Genomic DNA, 12,156 nt, shown 5'->3' with positions numbered 1-12,156 from the left:
AGCCACAGGACAGGCAAAAAAAAAAAAAAAAATCCATAAATAAATAAATATTTAAATACTTTAAAACTGAGTAAAGCTGGCACCAGTAGCTCACGCTTATAATGCTAGCTACTCAGGAAGCTAAGATCTGGGTTCAAAGCCAGCCCCAGCTCAAAAGGCTGTGAGACTCTATAGTCTCCAATAAACCACTCAGAAAACAGGAAGTGGTGCTGTGACTCAAGTGGTAGAACGCTAGCCTTGAGCTGAGGGAGGCACCCAGGCCCAGACCAACAACAACAACAAAAAAAGCAATTCAGTAGGCATTACAATACTTGACTACAGAACCACAGCAACAAAATAGGGTAATGTTTAGAAGACAGACACTTCCACAAAGAGTGCTAAGAAAGCTGCACATGTAGAATACTGAAACTAGATCCCCATCTCTCAGTACAAATATTAATTCAAAATGGATCAAAGATCTAACTGTAAGGCTGAAACTCTGAAGCTACTAGAGCAAACTGTTACACTCATATACCTTACTTTCTAAGAAAGACAAATAGTTAACTTGATTATCTACAGGTCAAAACATCTATTGACTTGAGTGTCTGCCAGGTAACACTGGTCTTGGGAATCAAAATACACACAAGGTAAACTTACAACAATGCTTTGCTCATATACAAATCTTTCTTGGTGTCTGCTAAAACAGAAGGTCCTCTGAATAACTATCCTCTCATATGGTCTCAACCCTATGCTAGGACAAAGATTCTCTCTACACCTACTCTCCATCTGGCTACAATTTTTCTTCAAAGATGTCTCTGTGCACTTTTGACTTCTAGCCACTAAGCTACATTCCCAGTCCATTTAGCTCTTTATAAGAAGTCTAATCTGCAAATGTATCTCTTTAAACGATTTCTATTTATTTTCTGAAAGGATACACAGTTCCAAACTCTGAAAACAGCACTAAAATCGTAAAGATTTTGTAACACTTTGAGCACCACCAAGTGCAAGTAATTTAACATGAATGCCCTCGTACATAGTATATTTTTGTTTATTAATTTTTATGTGTGTGCTCACATGTCCATTTTCCCAACAGTTCTGAGACTTGAATTCATGGCCTCGCGATGTCACTGAGTCTTTATTTTTACTCAAGATTAGTGCTCTACTACTGGAGTCACAGCACCACTTCCAGCTTTTTGTTGGTTAATTGGGAGGAGAGTTTCATGAATTTTCCTGCCAGGGCTGGCTTCAAACCATGATCTTCAAATCTTAGCTTTCTATGTATGTAGTATTACAGGCTTTTATTTGTTTCTTTAAAAAATACAAAAAAAGTACCTTGCTGGGCATTGGTGGCTCATGTCTGTAATCCTAGGTACTCAGGAGGCTGAGATCTGAGGAAAGCAGTTCGAAGCCAGCCCAGGCAGGAAAGTCTGTGAGACTCTAATCTCCAATTAACAAACGGGAGAAAAAAGCCAAAGTGGTAGAGCACTACCCTTGAGCAAAAAAAGCTCAAGGATAGTACCCCATGCCAGAATATCCAGACCAACACACAAAAAGAAAAAGAAAAAATAAAAACGAGCGCTGGGAATGTGGCTTAGTGGTAGACTACTTAGTAGCAGAGTGGTAGAAAAAGCTGGAAATGGCACTGTGGCTTAAGTGGTAGAGTACTAGCCTTGAGCTAAAGAACCTCAGGGACAGAGAGCCCAGGCCCTTAGTTCAAGCCCCAGGACTGGCAAAAAATAAAAATAAAAAAGACACAAAGCATTTTTTTTAATGAAAGTAAAATGAGATGAAGGGGATAGTCTGAAGCAACATTTTTTGGCCTAATAGTCAAACATTCCCAACGGTCAAACAATATCCCCATCTAGTGGTCAGTAGAATAACTACAGGCTTACTAAATATAAATTAAATGTGAACTACACAGAAGAAAAACGCTGTTGGAACAATAAATGCAGCTTTCAGATTTACATGATCATGCTAAGTGGAAGTCAAAATGTTGCAAGATAAATTAGAATGGACACAAACTTTATATAAAGGTTTTCTAGCCAGACACCCGTGGCTCACACCAGTAATCCTAGCTACTAAATTGGCTGAGATCTAAGGATCACCGTTCAAAACCAGCCTGGATAGGAAAGATCATGAGACTCTTACCTACAATTAATCAGCAAAAAGTTGGAAGTGGAACTACAGCTCAAGTGGTAGAGCACCTAAACTATGAGCAAAAACTCTTCATGGAAAACACCCAGGCCCTGAGATAAAGCCCTAGGATTGGAAAGATAGATAGATGATAGATAGATAGATAGATAGATAGATAGATAGATAGATAGATAGATAGATAGATAGATAGATAGATAGATAGATAGATAGATAGATAGATAGATAGATAGATAGATATAGATCCCTATTATTAATATTCTTTTATTAATTTTCTTTTTCTTTTTCTACCTTTTATTTTTTATACTGTATTTTTTCTAGCAGTTTTTACTCATTTTTAAAAATCTTCAATTTTATCTAATATTTATCTTTCTAACTGCTCTTATTTATACATTGCTTTTCTTCATTTTTCAACTGGATTTTTTGGGGAGGGGGTCAGTAGTGGGGCTTGAACTCAGGGACTATACACTATCCCTGAACTTTTGTGCTCAAGACTAGCACTCCACCACTTTGAGCCACCATGCCACTTCCTCGGTTGCTTTTGTTTGTTTTTAATCTCTTGTTAGTACACAAAGATAGACAAGAAACCAATGTAAAAGAATGCAGAACACAGAAATATGCCCACACGAGCTGGGAATGTAGCTTGTGGTAGAGCGCTGCTTAGCATGCACAAGGCCCTGGGTTCAATTCCTCAGTACTACATAAACCAAAAGAGCGAAGGTGGTGCTATGGCCCAAGTGGTTAAGAGTGCTAACCTTGAGCAAAAGAAGTTCAGGAACAGTGCCCAGGCCCTGAGTTCAAGCCCCCAGGACTGGTTTTTAAAAAAAGAAAAGAAATATGTCCACACAACTGTAGCCATCTGGTTCTCAATAAAGGCACCAAAATCATAACTAATAAATGGTGCTAAAAAGACTGAGTATCCAAATGTTGACAACTGAAACCAGATTCCTATTTCTTACCCTGTATACAAATCAATGCAAATTGAACCAAATTCCTTAATATAAATCCTGAAACTTTGAAACTACTAAGGGAAAGCAAGACATAAACTTGAAGACATAACAAGCAACAAACAATATTCTGAACAGAATTCCAATAGCTCAGGAGATAGCAAAAACTGACAGATGGGAAGCTGGGGTATTAGCTCAAGCAGTAGAGTACATATCTAGCCAAACCGAGACCCTAAGCTCAGACCTCAGTATCATAGCAAAAACAAAACAAACAAAAAAAAGACAATTCCAAAGCTTCTACACAGTAAATGAAACAATTAACAGACTAATGTGGCAGCCCACAAAAACAGGAGAAAAATGTTCAATCTACTACAAAAACCCAAAACAACTTATGGTCAAGGCATGGTAATACATGCCAAATAATGCTAGCTATGTGGGAAGCAAATCGGAAGGTCACAGATGAAAGCTAGCCCAGGCAAAAAAAAAGTTAGCTACATCTCATCACAATGCACAAGCCAGGTAAGGTAAAATACACCTATAAATACGTAGCTGTGTGGGAAATGTAGGCAGGAGGATCAGGGTTCCTAATGCATAATATAAAATTTTTAAATAAATAATAAAACAAAAGTAAAAAGAACTAGGGATGTGGTTTAAGTAGAAGAGTGCTTGTCTAGCCAAAATCCTGGGCTGATATATTAGTACCAACAAAGATGAAAAATGTTAAATACGGGGCTGGGAAGGTGGCTCAGTGGTAGAGTACTTGCCTTACTTTCATGAGGCCCTGGGTTCGATTCCTCAGCACCACATAAAAGCAGAAAAAACCTGAAGTGGTGCTGTGGCTCCAGCGGTAGAGCTCTAGCTGTGAGCTGAAGAGCTGAGGGACTGCGCCCAGGCCCAGAGTTCTGGCCCCACAACCCACAAAAAAAAAAACAAAGTAAAATACTGCTTGACCTTATTCCTTCCACTAAAAATGATAAAATGTGTGAACAAAAATCTTTTGCCCATCAGATACTTCAAAGGAGTATTACGGTGATTTACCAGAGTCATTCCGTAAGTATGAGGACATGGCAGGGATGAGGCAGGACTGGCTGAGAAGTTCCAGCAGCACAGAAGGCAAGGCATTGCTGTTCTGTCCTCTACTCTCAGGAGATGATGACGCTTCTCCATTTACTGCACCACTGACAGGGTTTATGTAACTTGCAAGAACCTAAAAACAAAAATTATTGAAAGGAGATTGTATTTAGCTTCACATAGATTACAAGTCTATACTTTGCTAGACATTCAAACTCAATACTCAAAAACATATCTACTATCCAATGAATGACATGTTTTGAAAAGAAATTTTCTGCTTGACTTTTCAAAACAGAATGATGTTTTGCTTCAGAGCATTGCTTACAAAATATGTGTGCCCTTTATATAACCACAGAGAAGCAATCAATCTAAGGACTGAAAAATGTAGAAGCACTTCTTACATTATTTATGATTATTTTGAGGACATAGGCACATTAAAAAATGGTCTATCATTCTTGAATTGCAGAAAATAACACTCAAAAAATGGACTGACTTCCATTAGCCCACGTGGGAACTGAGGCTAAATAATTTTTCATGTATCTTTACCCATTTCTTTCTTTCTTTTTTTTTTGTCAATTGTGGGGCTTGAACCCTTGGTCCAGGTATTGTCCCTTGTTCTTCAGCTCAAGGCTAGTGCTCTACCACTTGAGCCACAGTGCCACTTCCGGTTTTCTGAGTGGTTTATTGCAGATGAAAGTCTCACGGACTTTCCTGCTTTCCTGACCCAACTGGCTTTGAACCATTATCCTCAGATCTCAGCCTCCTAAGTAGCTAGGATTACAGGTGTGAGCCACCGGCATTCTCTTTACTCATTTCTATGCTAAGACTTTCAATCCTGGCTAAACTTGCTTGATTCTAGAAATAAATGATAATTAGAGACACAAAAATGGTAACAGGAAGCCAGGCACCGGGGGCTCACACCTGTAATCCTAGCTACTCAGGAAGCTGAGATCTGAGGATCACAGTACAAAGCCAGAGAAAGTCTGTGAGACTCTTACCTCCATTTAACCATCAGAAAAGCGGAAGTGGCACTAAGATAGTGGCTGTGGAAGTAGCTGAAGTGGTAGAGTGCTCGCCTTGAGCTGAAGAGCTCAGGGACAGTGTCCAGGCTCAGAGTTCAAGCCCAATGACTAACAAAAAAAAAAGTAACAGGACTGGGGATGTAAGCAAAAACTTAAAAAGATTAGAAGTGTTAGAGCCCAATCCTTGTCCCATGACAGCTTAGAATATACTGGGAACCAGGATCAAAAGTAAGCATGAAGTGGCTGAACATGAGTTAAATACATCATCACTAATTTAAAATTAATATAATATAAATCAATAATAGTTATCACAGGCAATATCAACTGAACAAACATACCTGCAGAAGACAGGTAACATGTTCCTCTTCCAGCCTCTGTTTAGTTAAGGCCTGTTCCACATCCCACCCAGAAGCTGTAGAACCTGTACCAAAGCCAGTCCCTTTGGCCCAGTACAGCTGTTGTTCTTCTGTTGATGTAGGGTTATGAGAGCTTGACACCTGTGGCTTGTATCAGTAATAATAAAAAAATTATTACAACTTGCTTTTCATCAAAATCCTATCAAGGGGGCTGGGAAGGTAGAGTACTTGCCCCACATGCATGAGGCTCTGGGTTCGATTCCTCAGCACCACATAAGCAGAAGAAAAAAAAAAAAAAGCCAGAAGTGGCACTCTGGCTCAAGTGATAGGACCCTATCCTAGAGCTGAAGAGCTGAGGGACAGCATCAGGGGCCAGAGTTCAGGCCCCACGACCAACCCCCCCCCCCCCAAAAAAAAACCTATAAAAAACCTATCGAGTAACTATTATTAGCAATCACATACATACATACATACATACATACATACATACATACATACATACATACATCCCAAAGAAATGAAAACTAGGGGCTGGGAAGGTGGCTCAGTGGTAAAGCGCTTGCCTTGCATGCTTGAGGCCCTGGGTTCGATTCCTCAGCACCCATAAGCAAAAAAAAGCCGGAAGTGGTGCTGTGGCTCAAGTGGTAGAACGCTAGCCTTGAGCTGAAGAGCTGAGGGGCAGCGCCCAGGCTCAGAGTTCAGGCCCATGACCGGACCCAAAATAAAACAAAAAACCAAAGAAATGAAAACTAGTACTAGAACAAACATCTACCAATTCAGCCATGGACTCCAGATTACCATTTTGCTGGTTAACTGACAGATCAAGTCTCAAAAGACTTTCTGCCTAGGATGACTCTAAAATTGATCCTCTAGGTCTTAGATTCCTATGTAACTAGGAATATAGGTGTAACAATTGGATCCAGGATGTATTAACATGTATACTTCTTATATCTAATGAAGAAACATCCCTTTTGTATCGACAATAATTGTTATTATGACTCCATTGACATGGAGTCATATACACTTTTTTTTTGGGGGGGGGGGGGGAGTGAGGTGGTGGTACCATGATCCTCCTGATTTCGATTTCAGCCTCCCAAGTAGCTAGGATTACAAGCAAGAGCCAACAGCACCTAGTTAATGCTGGTTTTCTTATTGCACTGCAGGGTTTCTACAGTTAGCAATAATACATAATGTACTGTGTATTTCAAAAGATCTAAAAGAGAAGGTTTGGAAGGCTTTTATTACAAAGAAATGGTAAGGCAGAAGATAAGCTAATTAATGACTAGATCATAACATAATGCTGCCTTGAGAACCATAAATATGTACAATTATGTGTTGATTTTTTTTTTGGTAGGTCGTGGGGCCTGAACCTGGGCCTAGATCCTGTCCCTGAGCTCTTCAGCTCAAGGCTAGTGCTCTACCACTTGAGCCACAGCACCATTTCCAGCTTTTTTTTCCCCTGCTTATGTGGTGCAGAGGAATCAAACCCAGGCCTCATGCATGTGAGGCAAGTACTCTATCACTGAGCCACCTTCCCAACCCCTGTGTATCTATTAAAGTTCTAATTTGGCTGCTTCTCTCACTGTGGGTGTTTAATAGTTTAATAAATAATAAAGGCATTCATCTTTGTTTTCTACAAGCAGGTACTGAATATATATTTTACATATAAAATACACCATATATGTATACACACACACACACACACACACACACACTTTTTGGTCATGGGGCTTGAACCCTGGCCTAGTAGCTGCTCCTGAGCTCTTTAGCTCAAGGTGAGAGCTCTGCCATGTGAGGCATAGCACCACTTCTTGTTTTCTTGTGGTTAACTGGAGATAAGTATCTCAAGGATTTTCCTGCTCTGGCTGGCTTTGAACCATGATCCTCAGATCCCAGCCTCCTAAGTAGCTAGGATCACAGGCATAAGCCACTGGGGCCTGGCATATTTTATATGGTATGTATTCAGACTTAAGCACATAACATTTTTGAACTGTACAATACAGAATTTTCATTTTAGTTCAATGTACTATTAAAGTGATTTACCATTACATACATACATGTCACACTTTATAAGGTTGCAGAAATATCACATGTAAGAAAATCATGTATATACAAACACATACATGTACATACACACACAGACTTGGGTATCACTCAGCAGCTTGTGTTTATACTTATACAAGTAAAATAGTTTCACGGTGAATTTTAGTACAAGCTAATATGCATTTCTTTCTTTAAAATTGCCTCCAGTACCCTTATCAAAATAAAGTAGAACTATATCAAACTTCTGGACTAATATGGGAAGAAATTATATTATTGCACTGTTGCATTTTCTAACTCATAGGAGATAAACATATGCAAAGAAATTCGGGAGGGGATGGTAGGGGGAAAACAATGGAGGGGGTAACAATGTTCAAGAGGAAGTGTACTCATAACCTCACTCATGTAACTGTAACCCTCTGTATAGTAGCTTTACAATAAAAAAAAAAAAAAGAAATTCAAGCATTTTTATTAATATTTTGTTTATGTGGTACTGAGAAACTGAACCCAGGGCCTCATGCATGCTAGGCAAGCACTCTATTAGCCACATTCCCAGCGGAATCTTTTTTTTTTTTTTGTCAGTCATGGGGCCTGAACTCTAGGCCAGGGTGTTATCCCTCAGCCCGTCAGCTCAAGGCTAGCGTTCTACCACTTGAGCCACAGTGCCACTTCCAGCTTTGTCTGCTTATGTGGTGCTGAGGAATCAAACACAGGGCCTTATGCATGCAAGGCAAGCACTCTACCACTGAACCACATTCCCAGCCCTGAAGCATTTTAAAATATATTTTCTTTTTTTGATTAATGCATGGGTCTTTTCTTGTTTTGATGTTAGTCTCATAGTTACATGGATTACAATAGAGTTTAAGATATTGACAATGCATAATATATTATATTCTCATAAAGCACAATTAAGCCACTACTTTTAGGATTTTCTATAACCTCAATGAAGTTATCTAGAAATAACCAGAGTTTAGTTGGTTATTTGGTTGTTTGTTTAGTCCTTTTGTTACTGTCTTACTGCACTGGTTAGAACTCACTAATCAATAAAGAATGTGAGTCTCTAAAATTAAATAAAGAAAAAAAGGTATCACAACTAAAAATTCATAGTATCTTAGCAAAGAGAAAAGCTTAGTAAGGTGTTAAATCTCTTCTTTCAAGGAGATGAGTTAATCTGTGATTTTTCTGAATAAGTCTCTAAAATATACCTACCTCTGTTTGATTGAGGGTAGAGTTTGGAACTCGTGGAGCATGGTGGCTCAGAGCAGAGAGACAAACAAGAATGAGATGCAGTGCTCCAATTTCCAATGCCATCCGCCTTAGAAGCACACCATCATCCGTTGTCAAAGGTGTAGCACTAAATAAGCTACGAAGGACATGGAAAGGAAGGGTTGGAAGCACGTTGGCAGATGGAGATTGGAGAATATGACCTAGATTGAAAAGAGAAAAGGAGTCAAAATATTAAAAATAAAAAAATAAAAGCTATAAACATGGGGTTTTGCTGTTATTGCTGCTGGTGTTTCCTTTTCGGTCTTTTTTTTCGGGGGGAGGATCAGGGGGATACAGAAAGATAGGAAGGAAGGGCAATGCAATATGCTATGTAACTTATGGGCAGGGATGTGAGGGGAACAACTATGGGAAAGGAAGAATGACATTGTCCAAAGAAAGAAATGTACTCATTACCTAACTTATGCAATGGTAACAGCTCTGTACAACACCTTAATAATAGCAATTAAATTCTATTGGGGGGAGAAAAAAAATCCTACAGCCAGGTGCCAGTGGCTCACACTAGTAATCTTAGGAGGCTGAGGTCTAAGGATCATGGTTTGAAGCCAGCTTCAACAGGAAAAGTCCTCAAGACTCTAATCTCAAAATAACCACCAGGGTTGGGGGAAGGCAAAAGTAGAGCTATAGCTCAAGTGGTATAGTGCTAGCCATAAACAAACAGCTTAGGGACAGGGCTCAAGCCCTGAGTTCAAGCCAGAGAACACAAAACACACACACACACACACACACACACACACACACACACACACACACACACACACACACACACACACACACACACACACACACACACACACACACACACACACACACACACACACACACACACACACCCCAGATACTTATATAAAAGACTACAAATTAATAATTATATAGAATTATATTGTAAAATTTATTAAGAAACAGACTAGCACAGAGAGAATAAAAACAATCTGAAATTTAATAAAAACTAGTTCCAGGAAAAGCACTTTATAAGACTTTTTTTTTAATTTTGGTCAGTCATGGAGCCTGACCTCTAGGCCTGGGCACTGTCTCTTAGCTCTACCACTTGAGCCATAGCGCCACTTTTTCTGCTTTATGTGGTGCTGAGGAATTGAACCCAGGGCTTCATGCATGCAAGGTAAGCACTCTACCACTGAGCCACCTTCCCAGCCCCTGTAAGACATAAATTCTGAAAGCAACTTGAATACTTATGATAATTAATAACTAGAGATTATCAAAATTATGACAAAGTAAAATTGATCACTAAAGAGAAGGGATGGGTTAAGAGAGATGGGTGACAATGTTGTCAGATACTTTGTACTCATATATTGTTTTGTAGAAAGGGAACTTCTTTGTACAACTACTTAAAGATAATAAAAAAATATTTGGAAAAAATTGATCATTAAAAAATAATTCAAAGGTTCTAAAAACAGTAAGAAAATAACTGCTTAACTTGGAAATCATTTTCACATAAAAGACAATGAACAATTGAAACAATTCCCTTTTTTAGTCAGAAAGAGGTTCTATGTTAAGTAAAAAATGGTACCTAAATGGTGGATGAGGCCTATGCAGAAAAGGTACAATCATGTCTTTCAAGAAATACTCTTACATATTCACTAAGAATAAGTCTGAAGTATCACAAAGGCAATTCTTTTTCTGTATAGGAGCATGCTTACTGTCATTAACAGTCTTAAATACCATGAGTCTCTAGCTACTTAAATGTACCTTAAATGTTTGATGCCTTAAGTATTTTAAGATATATAATTTTATTGGATTAAATATAATTTGTGATATAGGGTTTAACAGTGTGGTTTTTTTTGGGAGGGAGGGTAGACCCATCGTGGGACTTGAACTCTGGGACTGGACGAGCTCTTCAGCTCAAGGTGAGTGCTTTACCACTTGAGCCACAGTGCCACTTCAGTTTTCTAGTGGTTTATTGGAGATAAGAGTCTCAGGGACTTTCCTGCCCAGGCTGGCTCCTCAGATCCCAGCCTCCCGATTCGCTAGGGTTACAGGCATGAGCCCCCGGCCCTGGGCACAGTGTGGTATTTATAAACAATGCAAGAAATAAACTTTACTAAGAATATGATAAAATAAAAAAGAAAGTATTACTCTTTTGGGGGGCCAGTCACAGGGCTTGAACTCAGGGCCTGGGCACTGTTTCTAAGCTTCTTTTGCTCAAAACAAGCACTTTACCACTTGAGCCACAGTGCCACTTGCAGCTTTTCTGAATAGTTTATTGGAGATAAGAGTCTCAAAGCCTTGCCTGCCTAGGCTGGCTTTGAACTATGATCCTAGACCTTAAGAGTCCTGAGTAGCTAGGAGTATAAGCATGAGCTACGGACACCTGGCTGAAAGTATTACTGTTTTTTATAATAGTATTAATGTAATTGTCATTGAACAAATAATTCAAGATGAAGATAACCCAAACAAAATTCTACTTTTGCTATGGTATTTAAGTCCCTTCTCTCCCTTCCACCCTACCCCTTCTCTCTGATCTCCTCCTCTCTCCTCCTCTGCCAGTAACAATGCCAAGCCAGTGGAAAGCATCATTACTGTTCTTATTACATAGCTTACTTTACTATAATATTTTCTGAATTTTGTTCTTTTCGATCTATTTTACCAGATTCACTTAAAAAAATTTTTAAGAAGCCAGGTACCGGTGGCTCACGCCTGTAATCCTAGCTACTCAGGAGGCTGAGATCCAAGGATCATGGTTCAAAGCCAGCCAGGGCAGGAAACTCCAAACTCCATGAGACTCCTTATCTCCAATAAACCACTAGAAAACCGGAAGTGGTGCTGTGGCTCAAGCGGTAGAGCACTCGCCTTGAGCTGAAGAGCTGAGGGATAGCGCCCAAGCCTATAGTTCAAGCCTCACGGCTGACAATAAATTAAACAAACAAACAAACAAACCTTCCATGCTGCTACTTTGTTTAACATGTAAAGTTCTTAATAAACCTGTAAATCTAACTCTAAGACTAATTTTTATACAAATTCTCATTGGCTAACTTCTGCCCTATGATATTATATTTTCAGCTTCCAAACACCACTGGGACCATTCCATTTCTGAAATGCAACTCTAAATCTCATTTTCCAAGACGCCACCAAAAATTATTTTGGTCTTCCATCACTGGATAGAGCCAAAAAATAGCTTCCTATCTCTGAGCCTCCATAATACTATATATGTGTGCTCAGGCTTTTTATAATTTGGTAAGTCTTACATTTATGTACTTCTGCACTGGTATGACTGATGACATTAGCTTCTAGAGGGTAGATCTACCTAAATAACCCACACAGCAGTGTTTTGGTTTTCTGGTGTTACTG

At 39.2% G+C, this 12,156-nt stretch overlaps 1 protein-coding gene across 8 annotated transcripts in view; it reads right to left on the bottom strand.

Annotated features, from left to right (window-relative positions):
• Positions 1–12,156, bottom strand: part of Birc6 (baculoviral IAP repeat containing 6) — a 212,831-nt gene that overhangs the window by 35,490 nt on the left and 165,185 nt on the right. For all 8 annotated transcript variants that reach the window (XR_006150162.1, XM_042696666.1, XM_042696665.1 and 5 more), the window contains 3 exons: positions 8,776–8,993; positions 5,509–5,673; positions 4,116–4,284 (listed from right to left, as the gene is read on the bottom strand). Coding sequence is in view for 7 of the 8 variants with exons in the window: in XM_042696666.1 (XP_042552600.1) it covers positions 4,116–4,284; positions 5,509–5,673; positions 8,776–8,993 (552 nt within the window). In the remaining variant the exon portion in view is untranslated. The remainder of the gene's footprint in view (positions 1–4,115; positions 4,285–5,508; positions 5,674–8,775; positions 8,994–12,156) is intronic.

The sequence above is a fragment of the Dipodomys spectabilis genome, unplaced genomic scaffold (genome assembly GCF_019054845.1).
Source record: "Dipodomys spectabilis isolate Male_0828 unplaced genomic scaffold, ASM1905484v1 ptg000210l, whole genome shotgun sequence".
Lineage (NCBI taxonomy): Eukaryota > Metazoa > Chordata > Mammalia > Rodentia > Heteromyidae > Dipodomys > Dipodomys spectabilis.
The sequence above is the reverse complement of the archived record's forward strand: the minus strand, read 5'-3'. Positions and strand labels throughout refer to the sequence as shown.